Source organism: Theobroma umbraticum, unplaced genomic scaffold (assembly GCF_002168275.2).
Source record: "Theobroma umbraticum cultivar Fairchild unplaced genomic scaffold, ASM216827v3 scaffold_44.0, whole genome shotgun sequence".
Taxonomy (NCBI): domain Eukaryota; kingdom Viridiplantae; phylum Streptophyta; class Magnoliopsida; order Malvales; family Malvaceae; genus Theobroma; species Theobroma umbraticum.
In genome coordinates, this window is record NW_018397255.1 from 8693228 (window position 1) to 8712909 (window position 19682).

The 19682-nt window shown below is 34.7% G+C and overlaps 1 protein-coding gene across 7 annotated transcripts; it reads left to right on the plus strand.

The window, feature by feature from the left end:
- Positions 1–815: 815 nt before the first annotated feature.
- Positions 816–19024, plus strand: LOC110429155 (anaphase-promoting complex subunit). Of its 7 annotated transcripts, none has more exons than XR_016350730.1 (24): positions 817–989; positions 1597–3729; positions 3826–3888; positions 4000–5065; positions 5259–5418; positions 5509–5630; positions 6198–6444; positions 7016–7190; positions 7280–7358; positions 7488–7573; positions 8279–8405; positions 8869–8901; positions 9001–9249; positions 11274–11351; positions 11446–11708; positions 12336–12395; positions 12521–12588; positions 13100–13205; positions 13297–13438; positions 14008–14106; positions 15745–16009; positions 16857–17117; positions 17796–17863; positions 18339–18410. XR_016350730.1 is itself a non-coding variant. In XM_089782342.1 (24 exons), the coding sequence occupies exons 5-24, from the start codon at positions 4895–4897 to the stop codon at positions 18495–18497; spliced, it is 2757 nt and encodes a 918-aa protein (XP_089638468.1). In that variant the 5' UTR covers positions 819–989; positions 1597–1792; positions 3124–3729; positions 3826–3888; positions 4000–4894; the 3' UTR covers positions 18498–19024. The 7 variants fall into 7 exon arrangements, 6 of the variants coding, with proteins under 6 accessions (XP_021300728.1, XP_089638468.1, XP_021300724.1 ...); XM_089782342.1 differs by lacking the exon at positions 16857–17117 and having other exon boundaries at positions 819–989; positions 1597–1792; positions 3124–3729; positions 18339–19024; XM_021445049.2 differs by lacking the exon at positions 16857–17117 and having other exon boundaries at positions 819–989; positions 4606–5065; positions 18339–19024.
- Positions 19025–19682: the final 658 nt, after the last annotated feature.

Genomic DNA, 19682 nt, shown 5'->3' on the forward strand with positions numbered 1-19682 from the left:
TATCATAATGGCATAATGTTCATAGAAGAAGATATGTGCACGTCGCATTTTTATCATCATAAGTCCCTTTATTTGAAAATCATTATTAATAGATATTTATTAAAAAAACATATTATTGACATGGTTGGCATAATAGAGTATCAATATGACATTTTTTATGGTCTGATCTTATTGTTAGAGAGCTAGATTGGTGTTTTTTGCATCTAGCTTTGGTGGTAAAGCACCAGTCGATGCTTCTTGTTGCCAGATCTAGTCGTGGAGACCTCAATGCCGTTGTCGTCTTCTAATGGTGGAAAACATTTAAAAAGAGAAAATATGAAAAATTAATAGATTTTGTCTTACATAGAATAGTAAATTTTAAACTTAGCTAAGAGTGTTTTTGTTTAACTATTTTTGTAACCTATTCCTACATAGATAGAAAAGCCATAGACATGGCAACCAAACACAATTTAAAAGGAAAAGATAAATGAAAAAGGGAAGAGTAGGACTGTGCGACGGTCGGTTGGGACCGCCCAACCGACTGCAACCAATTGGTTGTTTCGATCGACTTCGTCGGCTAATCGCGTCGGTCGTCGTGGGGACTCCTTCCCCCCGAACCGATCGAAAAATCGATAAATTTTTTTAAAGAAAAATTACCCATGGGCCCAGCCCCGCGACCTCACTAATTCCCCCTCCCCCTCTTGAGTCCCGACCTAATTCCCCCACCACCCGAGTCCGCCGACCTAACGAAATTCTCCCTCCTCTCGCGAGTCCCAACCTAATTCCCCCCCCCCCCATCCGAGTCCGCCGACTTAATTCCCCCCCCCTGGGCGAGCAGATTACCTAATTCCCCCCTCCCCTCGTCTAATCTAGGGGCCCTTCCTTTCGAACCTTTCTTGCTTTCTGCCTCTCCCTGATCCCTTTCTCTCTCTAACCCGCCGAAGCAGCCATTGATCTACCACCCTTCACCCTTACTTATCAGTCTTCCATTCTTCAACTGTCACTGCAAGGTAAAGTTGAAAGATTTTATTTTATTGTTAGTTATTTTGTGATGAGTATGAAATGCTGTTTTTTGTTTGTAAAAATTAGATATTATGGGTATGAAATGCTATTTTTTGTTTGTAAAAATTAATTTTAGTGCAAATAAAATGAATTCCAATGAATTAGGAAAATAATAGTTTGATTTTTAAATTTTGATAGTTAAAATTTTTTTTTCAACTATAGATTATTTCAACCTTAGTTGACATTAAATGATTTAAAGATTTTAATATTGAGACTTATTATTTGGATAATTAATTAAAATGATTTAATGCTAGAATTAAATATGAAGATTTATGTTTAGGAATTAATATTTGGAATTATTATTTGAATTTGTAATTAAAATGATTGGTAATATATTAGAATTAAACATTAAGAATTATGTTTGAGAATGAATGTTTAGAATTATTGTGTGAATTTTTAATTAAAATGATTGGTAATATCTTAGAATTAAATATTAAAAATAATATTTGAGAATTAATGTTGAGAATTATTTTTTTGATTTTTAATTAAAATGATTGGCAATATGCTATAATTAATCATTGGAATTAATATTTGGGTATTACTTTTTCTTTGTAGATGTCAACTAATGAGGAAACAAATTTTGCAACTAATGAGACACTAACACCATCAACATCTACATCACATGTTACTGCTAGTTCTACCGAAGCCAACAAAACATGTAAAGTTGTAAGTAAAGGGCGAAAGCAAAGGGAGTCATCTCAATCTACATCGATTGTATGGGATCACTTCACCAAATTTGTTGATAAGAAAGGTAATAAGAAAGCTAAATGTTCTCATTGTGGTAAAGAATTGTGTGCTGCTACAAAAAAGAATGGAACATCTTCTTTGAAAAATCATATTAAAGTTTGTCCTAAGTTGAAATTGGTGCATGATAGTGAGGAGAACAAGCAGATGGAATTAGTTCTTGCTTCGGGAGGGGATGGGTTGGGTAATTGGAAGTTTGATCAAGAGGGAATTAGGAGGAGTTTAGCTAAGATGATCATTTTAGATGAATTGCCTTTTAAGTTTGTGGAAAATGAAGGATATAGGAAGCACATAAACAAAGCATGTCCTAGATTTCGTATCCCGTCACGATGGACTGTTGCTAGGGATTGTTATAAGGTTTATACTGATGAAAAAACTCGAATGAGAAAATTATTGAAATTATGTCCTGGTAGAATATGTCTCACCACTAACACATGGACTTCGATTCAAAGAATTAATTATATGTGTCTAACTGCTCATTTTATTGATAATGATTGGAAGTTGCAAAAAAAAATTTTGAACTTTTGTCCGATCACTAGTCACAAAGGTGAGGCCATTGGTAAGGTAATTAGTAAATGTTTGGGGAATTAGGAGATCCAAAAGATTTTTTCTATCACTGTTGATAATGCTAGTTCAAATGATGTTGCAATAGGATATTTGAAGAAAATATATAATGTTGCTGGAACTAGTATTTTAGGAGGTAGATTTTTTCATGTGAGATGCATTGCTCATATTGTTAATCTTGTGGTCTCTGATGGATTGAAGGATATGAATTCCTCAATTGCTTATGTTAGAGGGGCGGTGAGATATATTAGGCAATCCCCTGCTAGATTAGCTAAGTTTAAGGAGTGTGCTGCTAGTGCGGGAGTTGAGAGTAAGTATTTATTGTGTTTAGATGTGGGCACTAGATGGAATTTTACTTTTTTGATGTTGGATACAGCTTTGAAAGTTCAGAGGGCTTTTGCATCATTTGAATTATGTGATAATAGCTACATACCTGAGCTCATAAGGTTAGGGGATGGGGTGCTCGATGATAGAAATTGGCAAATGTTAAGAGGATTTCTCGTTTCTTAAGAGAATTTTATGATTTGAACTTGAGTGTTTCAAGCACATCTTACATAACGGTTAATTCTTTTTTGGATTCCATTTCTGATGTGTATACTACTTTGATTGAATGGCAAAATAGTGATGAGGTTGATTTACAATCTATGACAATTAAGATGAAAGAGAAATTTGACAAGTATTGGGAGAATGTGGACAAAATGAATTTGGTATTATTCATTGCTGCTATACTTGATCCAAGGAAAAAGGTTTCTTATGTTGAATTTACTTTGCTAGACATGTATCCTCCTACTCAAGCTTCAATGATGTTTTCTTTGATGACACAAATAATGGATGAGTTGTTTCGTTGTTATAGAAACATGTTATAACCTCCAGCTCGTGATGTTGGTGAAAGTGGTCAAGAGTGTCCATCCTCCATGAGTCAAGGCACTAGTGGTAGTTGTAGTGATAGTGTTGCTTCAATTTTGATTGGCAAGGACACAGAATGTACTAAAAAAAAATTGGATAGGTTTAAGAAGCATCGGTTAAATACTGGATCAAATGAGCTGAACACGAAATTGGAGAAATATTTATCTGAGCCTGTGGATGATGAAGGTTTCGATGATGATGAGTTTGATGTTCTCATGTGGTGGAAACTTAATCAGTTTAGGTTTCTTGTACTTGCTGCTATTGCTCGTGATGTATTGGTTGTTATCGTATAAACAGTTGCTTCGAAATCTGCTTTTAGTACCGGTGGGCGTGTGTTTGATGCATATAGGAGTTCTTTGACTCCTAAAGTCGTGCAATCACTTATTTATGCCCAAAATTGGTTATGTGGATTGGCATGTGGTGATCCGGATTTGATTGAAGATGATTTGGATGAGCTTGATAAACTTGATTTTGGTAAATATTTTATTTATTTTATAGTTTTATTTATAATTCAATTTATTTGATTTGTCAAAAATCAATTTACCATATTTGTTATTTTATTCTTTAAAGTTGATGAATATTACATTGGAGACAATAGCTGAGTCTGAGCCTGAGTTGGACTAACACTTTCAGGTAATGTTATCATTAGGTATTATGCAATATTTATATTACATTTATAATTCCTTTAGGTTATCTTATCATAAATATTTAGACTAATTATATATTTACTTCTAATATTTTTAGGAACATGTTTTGCAAAATCATTACAAATTGAAATTGGAGCTTTGGAGATTCATTTTTTTGAAATTTAGTAATTTATGTCATTAAGCTTTAAGTTGTGGAACTCTTGTTTTTTTATTTATTATATGAAAACTAATGCTAATTTTTTTGTGATCATATTTAATTATAGAACTTTTGAAACTAATGTTTACTTATTTTATAAAGCTTATTATATAACTATTTGAATTAATAAAAAAGGCCCATGTTAAACGGAAAAAAAATCAAATTATTTAATAAAAAAATTAATTTAAAATTAATGTCATTGTATCTTTAACCATTTTAGTCTATAGATCCTTAACTATTTTAGCCCATTGAAATTAATTCTGCTCATGAATCTTTAACTATTTTAACCCATAGATCACAGTCCAAGTCAATCCATTTTAGCCCAAATTAACTTATTGATCTCACTTTCAAAAACCGACCGAACCGATTGAAACTGATTTTCTAAAAAACTGATTGAAATAGACATTATATCATATGCAGTTCGATCAATTATATTATAAAAAATTTTAATTAATTTTTGATTTAAACGAAACTAAAACTGACAAAATCTACCGCCGCACACCCTAGGAAAGGGATTATTATTCCATTCCTCACAACCAAATATGCCCATTAGAGTAACGTGGCCTTAAATGATTGGAACGGGAGCTTAGCTGTCTCCTACAATCCTTTCTCTGCCGTTAGAGTTGGGAAGGGCGACGGATGGAGCAGAGTTTGGGCGGCACTTTTTTTGAAACCCCTAAAAGCAAAATAGCAAGAGTTGGGTTCTTTACCAAAAAAATAAACGCCAGAAGGACCTCTCTCACTCACTCAGTTATCTTCACTTAGTACTCAAATTTCCCAATTCTTTTACAAAGAAATGACAGGAGCATTGAAACCGCCGAGTGCCTTTGCGATAACCCCACACAAAGTTTCCCTCTGCATTTTGGTTCAGATCTACGCTTCCCCTTCTCAAATTTCCGTCCCTTTCCCTTTCTCCTCCGTTTCTCAACACAACCGCCTGGGCGTGTATTTGTTAGCTCTCACCAAGGTATTCTAACGCTTTCCTTTTATTTCTATTTTTTTTTTCAGAAAATAATGTTCGCTTTTAGTTTTTGCTTCCGGAATCGGAAAAGCAAGTAGCAATAGTTACGAAAAGATCGAAGGTTAAGTTTAGTCTCTTCTGGTTCGCGAATTATTCCGTTGCATTTTAACGTTTTCACTGTCAAATTTTCATGTTGCAGTCCTGTGATGACATTTTGGAGCCAAAATTAGATCAAATCATTACCCAATTGAGGGAGATTGGTGGTTTATTGGATCATTGGTTAACTGATCATTTAACTAGCCGGCTATCGTCGTTATCATCACCTGATGATTTATTCAATTTCTTTAACGATATGCGAGGTTAGTTTTATTTATTTATTTTTGTTTATATCACTTTATCATCTTCTTCTTCTCTTTTGCTGTTGTTAATTTATTGATAACTCTTTTCAGGAATAGTTGGAGGACCTGATTCAGGAGTCATGGATGATGACCAGGTTATTTTGGACCCAAACAGTAACTTGGGGATGTTTCTTCGCCGTTGCGTACTTGCTTTCAACCTCTTAACTTTTGAGGTATTTCTATCTTGCCTCGGAAGTTGTAAATATCATGTTTTGAATTGTGTTGGTGCTTGCACTCGTTTGCAACTCTTTGCTTTTGTTCCAATCATGGTTTATTTGCTATTTCTAAAATATACTTGAAATGACAGTGCAAGAATCACAATAGAGATAGAGTATGTGGCTGTTATCACCATTTGGGCTTTGTGCTGCCCATTGAAGTAAAATTCTGTTAGTGCCCTCTCTGTTTGTTGATACCTTTCATTCTATATCCTGATTTTGATGGGTGGGTGCAAGTGTTTAGAAACAATTGAAAGGCTAGCAATTAAATTAACATTCTGATAACTGCTGTTCAAGTTGAACGGAGTTACATTTTCCACTTTTAGAGTTTGTGCATATTGTATCTAAATGTTATAATCCCCTGTTCTATGCTTTTCTTCTAAGTATTTATAATTTCTTTGCTCACTTAGTTTTTCTAACCTTTTTCCTTTTTGGGTGTAAATAGAAGGTTGAATGTTCTGTTTGATAGATTCTTGTTTAAGCATAGACTAAGTTGATGCCACTGCATTTTGTCACATAATGCAGGGTATCTGCCATCTTTTGACAAATATAGGAATCTATTGTAAAGAAGCCATGTCAAGTTGTTCATCGTATGAGTTGCGCCGGTTAGATGATTCTGGTAATGATTTGGAATCTTTATCTGAGTATGAGAACATGGATCTCAATCTTGTTTTTAAAAAAATAAATGAAGAAATGGAAGCTAGGAAAAGAGCCACTGAACAAGTTTCTTTTCATCTTCATCTTCCGAAGGAGCTATCAACGTTGGTTGAAGGTAGTTTATTCTTGTAAAGTATGTTTTTGTGATTGTAAGTTATTACACTCTGTTGCTTGAACAGGAGACTAATGGTTACATTTTTTATGATGGTAGGATTTTTAGTGCAATTTTTCATTGGCATGTTGCTAATAATATTTATTAAATCACAAAAATTGTGCAGCAGAAGCCAATGAATCTATTTGTTGACTTCACATCTAGTTTCATCAATCTTAAAATGAATATAAGGGATTTCTGTTTGGACACTTTCTAAGAGTGGCAAGCTTTTAAGTAATGCAAAAAGCACTTGGTGTTGACTGGAAGATACTCTTGTGTCCTGTGGTTGATGATACTTTATATACTATTCAGCTCATTGGTTGTCTCTTAATATGTCTACTGAATAGTTAGGTTTCTGTTCTGTTTGCTAAACTTTTTGCTTTATTTAAGGTGTCTTGGGTTAGAGGTCATGGCTATGAATGTTTGTTTCATTTATCAAAATTGAGTTGATTCTCACGTTATTATGGTGAATTTATGTTAAATCCGTGCCATTGTCATAGTCTATTGCTTATCAGTTTTGTAATTACACGTGCAGATATTGAGGTTTTTGCTGACCCTAAATCAGAACACAATGACAAAGGCAGAGAATCTTCTCCATATGCCTCTTCTGGCGATTTACTGAGAGATTTTGATCCCAATGGTGGGGTATTTTTGCGCACCAATTGGCAAATACAAGGCTACCTGACAGAGCAAGCTGATGCAATTGAAAAGTAAGCCATTTGTTGACTTTTTACATTTTTTTAACTTTTTGAAATGCTATTTAAATTGAACTAAACTGCGAGTCATTTTCTTGTGGCAGGCACGGCAGTTCTTTCACTTTAAATGCCTTTGAACTGACTTTAAGGCAACTTCAGAAGTTGGCCCCTGAGCTACATCGTGTAGGTTGACTTGCTTATTTAAGTTCCACATGCTCTCTCATTCTTCTTCTCGGTTTGATTTGGTATTGTGACTCATATTACTTGAACTCTAACACTAATACCTTTTGCCTCTGTTATATTATGATGCAGGTTCACTTTTTGCGTTACTTGAATAGCCTGTATCATGATGACTATTTTTCTGCATTGGAGAATCTTCATCGTTACTTTGATTACAGGTGAATTGGAACTTCCTTTTTTTTCCTATTTATATGCAACTGTACTGTTTATTGTACTTATAGCAGTTCCTAATGTCCTTTCGTGCTCTTTATTCTTTTCTTCATCGACTAACGTATTTAGTTTTTATCTTAATATTTTTAGCTTCCATTTGTTTTGTTAATGCGATTAGTTTATTTAGGATGTGTTAGTCTCTTACTTAAAAACTGGTGCTGGTACATGTAATAGTTCAGGTCTGTGAAGCATCATTAGGACTGAGATGTACATAAATCGGATCTTCTTGAACAAATTAACATATTTGGATTTGCATATGGAAATGGGTGTCAGAGTCCTGTTTTTTTAGAAGGTGAAAGAATCTATGGACTTATCAGGGATTTTGATTGAGGGATAGCTAAACTTTGTACAGATTCATGTGCCAACCATTTTTGATGTTCATATTCTGTTTTGAATGGGTTTTGGGGAAGCAATAACAGTCTCTGATGTTTTAAATTGTTTTAGGAGTTATTTATTATTTTCCTTAAATAGTAAATGCTATTTAGGGTGCAGCATGAGTATCCATGAATATTAATATGTTCCCCAGACTCATACATGTCTGTGAATATGTTTCTGTTTGAGCTATCTTCTTTTATCGTTCTCTTGGCTTTTAAATTTAGTGGAAGAAGCTATTTGGCAGAAATGAACCATTCTGATAAATTTTGGCACAATAGTGCAGGAATTGAGGGATTTGATTTTGTTCCTCCTACTGGTTGCAATAGTTTTGGAAGATATGAGATTGCACTGTTATGTTTGGGGATGATGCACTTTCACTTTGGGCATCCTAAGCAGGCTTTGGAGGTAAGCATGACTGCAGGACTTACTCTCCTATGATATGCTTAGATTTGCATGGCCAGTACTGAAAAAGTAGTGGTGGCAAGTAGAATTGTTGATTGGATTAAGGTGGCTAAGGCTTACCCATGTGTCTTGAAAATTTTGGGCTGTGCATTTATTGAGTTGGGGGGCTTGGCTGAGTTCTGTCAAAGATGTTTGTCCTAAAAACAATGCCTAGTCTTAGGTTGTCTCCGTATGCTGCTTAATAAATCTTTATGCCTCTGCCAGTCAGAGCTCCTGATGCTCTTGCTTTTGGTAGGCTGAGCTCAGTTGATATATATGTTTAGATGCCTGTATTTGGCAAGAGTTTCATGTGCCAAGATGAATTGGGAAAACCATTGCCTAACTTGCCCCAACCTCAAACTCAGCCCAGCCTTAGTGACAGGCTTACTTTGTTTGCTTATGGTGATTGTTCTCTGATGATTTTTAGGTCCTTACTGAAGCTGTTCGTGTCTCCCAACAGGTAACTTCATTCTATTAGCCTAATGGCTTTGAATGTTAATTTTCCAATTATTTCAAATGCGTTTCATACTATTAGGCCACATAATTTGAATTTTTGCAGCACAGCAATGATACTTGTCTAGCATACACCCTAGCAGCTATCTCCAACTTGTTGTCTGAAATTGGTTTCTCAACCACCAGTGGAATACTTGGATTGCCATTCTCTCCTATGACCAGTGTAGGCACTTCATTGTCTGTCCAGCAACAACTGTTTGTTCTCTTGAAAGGATCTCTAAAGAGAGCAGAGAGTTTAAAATTGAAACAATTGGTAGCTGCCAATCATCTTTCAATGGCTAAATTTGATTTGACGGTAAGAATGGGTATCAGTTCTTAATGCGCAGTTTCCTTTACGACTTGATTTTTTCCTGCATTATAGCTGATATGCGTTTGTCATTCTTTCTGCCCTTGGTTAAGATAAAACTATTTTCTTAGGGATGAGATTTGCTGCAGCTAAGTCTTTATAGCTCTATTATTTTATGATGTAACATTGAGCTGCTCTTGAGCCAGAATATTTTTTAGTATATAACAAATTTTCTTAGTAATGAACTGGTTAGAACAAACCGGAATGTTCTTGCACATAAATCTGCCAAAGTGGAGGTTTTTCTAGGGCAAGTGCTAGAACATTCAGTCAAGACTTGAGAACAACAACTTTATTTAAACATTCTAAGAGTATTCTGAATTATCCATCTTACAAGCATTGCTGTCAGAAACCTCTAACTAGGTGTATAGAGAACCTCTCCCCAGGAATGAGGAAGACATCTATATCAGCGATTTTGCTGATTGATGATGAAGAATATTTTAATAAACTTGTAGCTATTTAAAGTTTTCTTTTGGTGCCGTGCTCATGTATTTTCTGTAGGAAGATGAAGTATATCTGGTAAAACAACAATCTTATATTAGTTGGGAATTGCTTGTAGGATGCGTTTAGCAGTTTAGACAGAACGAATTTGAGAGTTTAGTGCTCAAGTAGAACTGTTTCATTATCTTCAGTTCTTTACACTTTTGCTACTATCTCTGTATTTCCAACTTGTGGTGTGAATCTGAAGTAATCACATTTGTTTATTCTGGAATCGCATAGAAATATGTTTTGGTTACTCATAAGCAAGCGAACTTGAGTTGGAGTTTCAAATGAGCCTCATAAGCATGGTATCAATTGAAACTAGTTTGTTACAATTGATTTTGAGTTATGTTGATAATTAGATTTAGAATGCTAAATTGAAATGCAATATTCTACTCCCTTGGTTGATAAAATGATGTGAGGGAAATATTCGTGCGCACAAACAAGCTTGCACATATGCAAACTCATAAACCCTATGGAAGTTACCACAATTTCATGTGGCTTTTATGATGGGATACTTACAAAGTTTTAAATTTCTTTCTTTTTTTTACTTTTTCTCTTTTCATGAACATATTATCACTTATGTTGTAGCCTCAGAATGATCTTTGGTTGTTGGTGCTTTAAGAGAGGTTCTTTCTTGGTAATATCATAGGTTCAGAGTTTTTAATGCTTAAGTTTGTACTTTTGCGGGGAATATCATGATGAATGTTACCATCAATCAATGTAACAAGATTCCTTTGAAGAACTTGTGTCTTGTTGGATACAATATATGTGATGGGATTCTCTCTTTCTCTCTCTCTCTCTCTCCTCATAAGTAATTAATATCCAAAATGCCAAAAGTCCTCATAATTAATGAGCATCCAAAAATGCCAAAAGGATGCATTATAAGAACTTAAAAAGGAATAGGGAACTACTACCAGAAGAAGTTCCTGAAATCTAGAACATATAAGAACTTCATAACAGAATAAGCTACAGGCAGATGTGACCAGGCATTGGAAAAATCACCCTTGTCCCCTGGCTTCAGCCCACTCACTGCATGCTTTACTCGTATTGTTAGTCATATAGTTTCTCTAACTCCAATGATTCCTGGGCAAAACAAGAATGAACTAGCTATCATATCATATCAGACACGTTTACTCTTTATACCCAATAATCGGCTACTTCTTTTCTATTTATTAGGTTCATATAACCCTAAATCTAGTTAAAAAATTTGTTCTATTAACCCAGCTTTTGGCTGTTAAAATACAAGAAAGAGCTAGAGTGCATACGGCAAAGAGAAAAATTTCAGCCGTAAATTGCCCCGATCTTTTCAATTTTTAAATAGCCTTGGTTCTCTTCTTATCATTGTGTATATTTCCTGATGAGTCATGAAGAGATCTTTTAAGACGTAGCTGAAACGGGTCTTATAATCTTGGTTCTTTCAATTTCTAAATCTGTTAATTCTTTAATCTTTTTATTCTTTTGTGAATATGGAACCTTCTTATTGTCTCGTGCAGCATGTGCAGAGACCTCTGCTATCATTTGGTCCCAAGGCTTCCATGAAGCTTAGGACATGCCCAATTAGTGTTTGCAAGGTAATGTAGTTTTGTTTGTCGCCATGCTTGTTGCTTGTATATACGAGCACTTTTGTGATTGCATTTTGTTTCATATTATGTATAATATTTGCAGGAACTAAGGTTAGGTTATCACTTAATCAGTGAATTTTGTTGCGAAGGCTCTACAATGACAACAGATGGTGCTTTTAGTACTGCATGGCTTAAGAACTTGCAAAAGCCCATGGGTTCGTTAGTGCTGTCTCAAGATAATAGTTCTAGGAACAATTCTAATCCTTTCCTGTTCTGTACACAACCAAGCTCAATTCCTGGATCTGTTCTGCAGCTAGTAGGTTCTTCATATTTACATCGTGCTACTGCATGGGAGATATATGGAAGGTGACATTTACCAAGCACTTGTTAGATTTTTGTTTGTTCCTTTTTTCACTGATTTAAGATCATACAGCTTTGACTTGTCATTCTTCTAGCTGATTGTACACATCTTTTCAACATAACCTACATCAAGGGTTTTTTATAAAAGCGATAGACTGATAGTTTTAGTCTGCAAGTATGAGATTGACTTGGTGAATGTAAGCTTCTGGTCCTTTTGGTAATACTATCATGTGCTTCTTGATGCTAGCATGTGCCTTTAGGTGTCCTGGTGTTTCCATGCGTAAACATCAAATTTATCCATTCTCCCTTCCTCACTTGTCTTTCCTTCCTCATGTTTCATCATACGGCAAGATGAGTAGAATTAGAAATTTGCTCTTTGCATTACTACCCTCACCACTCTTCATTCGTCACCATTTTATTTGATTTCATTTTATGGATTTCCCGCCACTCTTTCTGCATTTTGTGAACACAGGATGTAGCCTGACGTTATCATTTCCCCCTGCAATTGGCTAAAGCATGAAAACTCATATTTCACTTATCTGATTGTGTGTTTAATTCCTGTTCTAGCTCTGAATAAATCATATTAATTGCTTGTTTGATGTTTTTCTTCTTTTTCTTGTGTACTCTTGTCAGCGCCCCACTTGCTCGAGTGAATGCTTTAGTTTATGCAACTTGCTTCACTGATGCTTCAAGGTATTATTCATGAAAACAATCTAGTATTTGGCTATATACTATATATTTCTATTTTGTATTATTAGTGTGTGCTTTATCCATTTGAGTCTCCTTAACTTGGGGTTTACAATTGTTGGACATTCCAGTTCATCTGATGCAGCATTAGTATATGTGAAGCTTATACAACATCTGGCAGTATTTAAAGGCTACAAAGGTCAGATCAAATGTTTCAATGCCTTATTATCTGCATTTCTCCCTTCAGTTAATTTGTTTTTCTTACTACTTTGGTTAAAACAGGTTAGGACTTTTTTTCTTTTTCTTTGGAAGTGATGTCTATTTATTTGGTTCTAGTTTTATTAATATTTGAGAGTACCTCTCTTTTCGTGTTTGTAACTAGAAATATTAGTTACATATCTGGTTTTAGATAGTAATAACCTTGGGCAGAATACAGCATGGAGATGGCATCCAGATTCTCTGTGTCTCATGTTCATGTGGGCACTGACATATACATCAAGGATGTGCAATAGCTAGAGAGAATGAAGTGAACTGATCTATGTGATTATTTGGATCTGTTTGAAATGCTTATGCTCAGATGGAACTGCTTGAGCACACCCTTATAGATTCCCTTGCTAACACCAATGTGTATATGCATATCATTCTTGTTATCACAGCATTTTTTTATCAAAATTTTATTATAAATTGTTGTTAAATCTATTTGCTTCTAGAGGCTTTTGCTGCTCTTAAAATTGCGGAAGAGAAGTTTTTATGTGTCTCCAAATCACGGATATTGATACTGAAGTTACAGCTGCTCCATGAGCGTGCATTACATCGGTACGGTTACATACTGAAATTTATACATAGTGCTTTTGTCATATTTATTGTAAGTTTTGAATTGTTTTCATATTTTTCTTATGATAACTAGAGGACATCTCAAGCTTGCGCAACAAGTATGCGATGAGCTTGGAGTTTTGGCATCATCTGTCACTGCTGTGGACATGGATCTGAAGACAGAGGCAAGCCTTCGCCATGCTCGTACATTGCTTGCGGCAAAGCAGTTTAGCCAGGTTTGTGCTTGACATGCATGCCACATTCTTTTGTGGTAGCTAATTTGCTCTATTTCCAAAATTTGAGGTAGAGATGAAGTGTATATTGCAATTTGAAGTAATTATTTGGTTAACAATTGCTGTGCGTTTGAAAGGAGGGGCAAACTGAAGGTGATACCAGAGTTTTTTTATGTATCTATGTTTGCAAGAGGTTTTTGATGCGTGTCAATCCTTGCAGAAATTTTCATTCAATTATTCTGCATATGCACAAACACGCAGCATGTTGAAAATCGGGGAGGTAATGAATGTGGAATCGGGAAAACATTGACTACAAATATTGGATATGTCAGTCAGTATTTATCAACTGTCAGGAGGGTTAGAGGCTACCAAAATACTATTAAAATTATGCTAAATGAAAGTGATGATCTTGATTTGTTTCTTCAACTCATGTAATAATTGGGAATTTGTTCTGATTTTGGTGGTGGTTAAATTTCATAGCCATTCATTGGTTCCTTATTTTCTAATATTAACCAATATATTTTAACTGTTTCTGAATTTCCGTATTTGTTATCTGACGATGATCTTTGCAGGCAGCAGCTGTGGCACACTCCCTCTTTTGCATGTGCTACGAATTCAATCTGCAAGTTGAAAGTGCATCTGTTCTTCTTCTGCTTGCTGAAATTCACATGGTATGATAATGCATTTGATTGCTATATTATGCAATTTGAGGTGGAACATATATAAATTGAAATTTTAACTATCCATAGTGCTATTGTAAAGGGTACCAATTTGCATGAAATTATTTACAGTTACTTTAAACAGACCGCGTAAGTCTCTTTCCTTCCCAAAGAAGGGGGCAGGTTTGGGGTTGGGGGGAGCAAATATAAATTGAAACTAGACCAGAGGTCCAGGGGGTAGTTAAAAAATTATATTTTAATGGTTTGTGCATTGAGGTCCAACTCTGTTAAATAGAAGGAGAAATTAAGCACTGTAGCTTAGGGCTATGGAATCTTTGAATGATTGCCCACAAAAGTCAAACTGAATTTCTTAAAAGAACTAGGCTTGTTGGTGTGAAATTTTCTTCTTTTCTATAGAAATCAACTGAAGTCAATTAAATTCTGTCTCGATTCATTCTTGGGTATGAGTGCTGGACATGAATATGTTGTGCGTATTTCCTTCTATTTGGAGGTCCATGCCCTCTTTCAAGTGTTCAGCTGATGGTATCTAATGTGTCGACCACTAAAACAAACATATCCTTTAGTTTGTGTGGAGTCTATTACATTGGCCATGCTAAATTATTCTGCATTGTTTAGGACTACATATTACTTCCTAAGTATAACCTGTAGAAAGCAAAGTCATTTTTCCACCATATCTATTTTGGTTTCTCCAACAATGTGAAGCAACAAGCAAAGCACTCTCCCACTGTGGAAGATGGATTACATGAATCATATTACATCATTGTGATATATTCGGTATTTATGTTGAGTAAGATCAGTTAAAATAAGGTTCTTTCTAATAGTTTCAATTTACTGTCATTTTGGTATTCTCTTCTTTCTTGTGACATAGGCATCCTCCTTACAACACATCTTTGTGGAGGGGCATTTCTAGGCCTTTGTTTCAGAGATCTAAACCACCTTAAGCATGTCTCTCCATTTTGATTATTTAGTCTTCCTTTCTTCCTTCTAACACAAATATTTTACTTATGTCACGTCTTTGTGGAGGGGCATTTCTAGGCCTTTGCTTCACACGTCCAAACCACTTTAAAAATATGCCATCTTTTTGTGCCCAATTGGTATAATCCCTACCTTGTACAAGCATTTATTTATGATCTCATCTTTCCCTATATACCAGCCCATTTGTTTACACCATCCTATCTCAGCTATATGTTCAATACGAGTGCCTTAGGGAAGAAAAAATTGTTGTATCATAGACTAGATCTTTAATATTAGTGTCAGCCAGAGGGCCATTCTTAACAGATCTTTCAAATTAAATCCTTTTGATGCACTGCCCATATAAATTTCTGTTTACCTTTGAGCCTTCTTTCAAATCTTTCTTCTACTTGAAATGAATCACCTTTTCACACCAATGTTTCTCATGAAAAGAGCTACATGATTATGAGGCTGGAGTTTGGCAGTTTTGATATATTGACACTTTAAATAGGTTATGTTTTTGTGAAATAGATGGATAGGTTGGTTCAACATTGAATCTGTGTCTTAGTCACACAGGCCTGCAATTGTTTGCACCCTTGTCATGTGCTAGAATATCTTGCCCCTCTTTCTCTTGCAAAGTACTGAAAAGATGATATTTTCCTTTTTCGTGGTCATTAGAAATCAGGAAATGCTGTTGTGGGCCTTCCATATGCATTAGCGAGCCTCTCATATTGTCAGTCATTTAACTTGGATCTGCTTAGAGCATCGGCAACTCTTACACTCGCTGAGTTATGGCTTTCACTTGGATCAAATCATACAAAGACAGCTTTAAGTCTTTTACATGGTGCTTTTCCAATAATACTTGGCCATGGAGGTTTGGAGCTCTGTGGTCGGGCCTATATTACAGAAGCAAAATGTTATCTCTCAGATCCAAACTTCTCAGGTATGTTATTTTTATTTTGCCCCACTGTATGGCATTTATTCCAACCTAATTGTTTAAGTAGAGCAAAAGCCCTATATTTTTTCTTTCTCCCTTTCCTCTTCTTTTAAGGAATTTGAGAATTGTGGTGGGTTGGGATGTGGGAAAGGTTTATCAGAACTTGTTAGATTGTTAACTTTTTGCCTTATCTATTTTTAATCTTTAATTCTGTTCTCAGGTTTAATCAAATATTTGTGGGATCTAGACTTTTTTGCATTAAACTTTGTTTTGCTCGGACTTCATCTAACTTGATCTCAAGTTGAATGATTAATTGTAATGTTATGCAAAGAGGGTTTAGATACATAATAAGTTCCGAAGGTTCATTTTCTTCAAAAGAAAAAAAAGGGAGAGATTCATGAAGGTTATGTTTACCAAGAAAAATTTAAAATGTCAACAATAAATACTCAACGAAGAGGAACAAGTGAGGGACATGAGAATGAAGGTGAACAATAATACCATTATGCATTAAGATACGGCTTACCATATAAACCATAGTACCACAGTTGTCTTTTAATTACCAACTTAAGCTTAGAGGCTTTGAGACCAAAATTATCCTGGTTTGGGTTTTCATTATAAAGGAAGATTGAGGAAGTTGTTTTTGAATTAACAGTACCTATAAAAGGTCTTGCCTACAATGCTTTATGGCAGGGTATGTTGAATTATTGGAGAGTGTGGTATGTTGGAATTTAAATCTAGATTGAACTTTTGTTGAATCGTCCTGGTTTCGGTTTTCATTAAAAAGGAAGATTGAGGAAGTTGTTTTTGAATTAACAGTAGCTATAAAAGTTCTTGCCTACATGCTTTATGGCAGGGTACGTTGAATGATTGGAGAGCATGGTATGTTGGAATTTAAATCTAGATTGGACTTTTGTTGAGAAGGCATATCGGGGATGTTCCTTTTGGAGTCAGCAGTAGCTGTAAAAGGTTATTGTCTACCATGCTTTCTGGCAGGATATGAACAAATGGAGAGCATTGTATGTTGGAATTGAAGTCTAGGACTCTAGGTTTGACAATTGAGGAGTGAGAGCAAGACATTAATCCCTCAATAAGGGTGTGCTATATCAAGTGTAAGGTGAGCGGAAATCATTGTTGTTTTATTAGATAGAAAATCCACCTAAAAAATGCAGTTACAAAGCAAGGACTATTTAATAAAATTTGAAATTATGTGTAGCAAATGAATGGTTTATTACAAGTTGTTTATGAAAATATAATGGAAAAGATGCTGGTAAAGGCAGTGAGAATGAAGATGCTGCTAAGAAGTTAATGGAGGAAGTTTTACAAAGATTTGAAGATGTAGATAACTCTGTTAAGATGGGATTTTACTCAATGGCAGGGTATGTTCATAGTTTACTCTGAATTGAGCTGCAAATAAGTTGGATAGAAGTGCTTCAGTTTAAATTCTTTCAGAACAGGCTTTCGAATAGTCTAAAATAGTACTTTTATCAAATGATGTACAAAGCTCAAAATGTAATTCATCTCATTAGAGTGATTAACTAAAGTTAATATTGCAACAAATACATAATTAGCTTTTTAATGATTTGAAATTGAAGGATGAAGTTTATTTGGTAATACATCCCAACTTTGAGGGTTAGGATGAATTTACCCTTTCCCTTTTAACTTTTTTTTCCTATTCCTCCCTCCGTCCCTCCCTTTCTCTCTCATGTTATATCCTCTTTCTGTTAAGCTTGTTTGAATTGAAAATTTTATTTCCTTAATCACACTGCACTCCCCTGTTGACTTTCCTCATCAGTTTCTGACAATCCTGAGGTTGTGCTGGATCCCTTAAGGCAAGCATCAGATGAGTTGCAAGCTTTGGAGGTTAGTTGACTTTTGATATGGAATGTCTATATGCTCTCTCTTTATCACTCTTTCAATTGACTTTATTTTGGAATGCACAGCATTTATTTCTTCAAATTTCAGCATATTCTGCTCTTTATTTTAGTCATTTCCAACTGTTTTAAATACCTTAATTTACATATAGATCATAAAAAGTATGTAATAGTGGCATGAGAATTCCATACAAAGAAAGGGACAAGAATCTATGCCATTCATTGAACATAAGTAGTATTCATCTGATCATATAAAGGTTGGCTCCATTTTTGGTGTCCACTTAGTGAACACTTTCCATTGCTGTTTAAAGATGGCCTAATTGACATATTATGGGTACAATACCACATCTAAATATGAATATTCATTTTTCCCACGCTCTGTTGCTTTGCTTTTGTACTTGTATTAATTTTCGTGTGTATTATGGAGTGTTGCTTGATGGGATGAAATTGCTTTTGTTGCTCAGTATCATGAATTAGCAGCTGAAGCTTTCTACTTGATGGCCATCATATTTGACAAGCTGGGGCTGCTAGAAAAGAGGGAAGAAGCAGCAGCTTCATTCAAGAATCATATTATGGCACTTGAGAATTCGCAAAATGTGGAAGATCCTCTGTTAAGTGTGTAACGACCATTAAAATTTCAGATTCGTGTAAATAAAAGTATGAAGTATCTGTTTAGGGCACGGCTAGTTTCCTGGAGCTGCCAAATCCAAGTGACGGCTCAGAAAGTCAAGGCTGCTTCAGTTCCTCTGGGAGAAGCTCTACAAACTGGAGCTGTATAGCCGGACTGAGCAATTTCTTCAATATCATGAAGGCAAATTTCTTCCGATAAAAGTGCTCGGCTGGGACAGCTTGACAACCATGCCATGGCACTTTCTGCCTGATTTGCTTCAGGCTTCCACTGTCTGGAATCATCGCCTGATTTGGTTACTGGTTTTAATCCATTAGCTTACAAAACTTGTTATATATTTGCTACTTACTGTAACCTCTAAAATCCAGAATGTGATATTTTTCACTTTTACAAGTGCTGGATTTCCTTTTATATTAGGATTGTCAGCATCAACTAAATAATATTTAAGATAAAATGATTTAGTCTCTTTTAAATTTTAATCGAAATTTCAAATATATTTATTAGTTTTCGAAATAGATATTCCGTTTCAAAAAAAATTTTTTCCTTAGACACAGATCCAATCGGTAGTCAATTGTTAGTGTTTTTGTTAGTTTGATTACGTAGTAATATTAAAATAATAATTTTATTTTTTATTAATATTAAAAATATTATTTTATAATTTTATTAATTTATTATTATTTATTATTAATTTTTTAGAAAAAGCTCTCGATCGGGCTTTCCAAGCGGGCTCCGCTGCTTTTAGAGAGCATCAATGTGGTGCTTTTCAAGGGAGCGTTGGGTGGTTGATTGGTGCAAGAGAAGTTGTCGGTTTGACTTGAGAGAAAATAATGAAAAAAAAGATATATTAGACATTTAATATTTAATATTAATGTTGTTTAGATGTTTAAAGTAAAATGTTTATTTTGAAAATTTGTAAATTTTTTTATAATTTCGCTTAAAATTTAAGAGGTGAAAGGTAATTTACCTTAATATTTATTCCTTAAGAAAAAAAATAAAGATTTTAGTATTAATTCATTAAAAAAATTTAAGAAATAAATATATAGAATGGTAAACTTTTATGCTATAAAAATTGTAAGTTATACCTTCCACAAGGTAAAAGAATACACTTTTCATTTTATCAAACATATTTGAAGAGATACAAGTGTTGAATAGCATATCAAAGTTATGCACCAATATGATA

Bases quoted from the DNA above. Each gene is read 5' to 3' on its own strand.
- LOC110429155 (XM_021445049.2), top strand. From the start codon at position 4,895: ATGACAGGAGCATTGAAACCGCCGAGTGCCTTTGCGATAACCCCACAC. The intron at 7,359-7,487 runs GTAGGTTGACTT...ATTATGATGCAG, and splicing joins TGGCCCCTGAGCTACATCGT to GTTCACTTTTTGCGTTACTT. The intron at 8,902-9,000 runs GTAACTTCATTC...GAATTTTTGCAG, and splicing joins CTGTTCGTGTCTCCCAACAG to CACAGCAATGATACTTGTCT.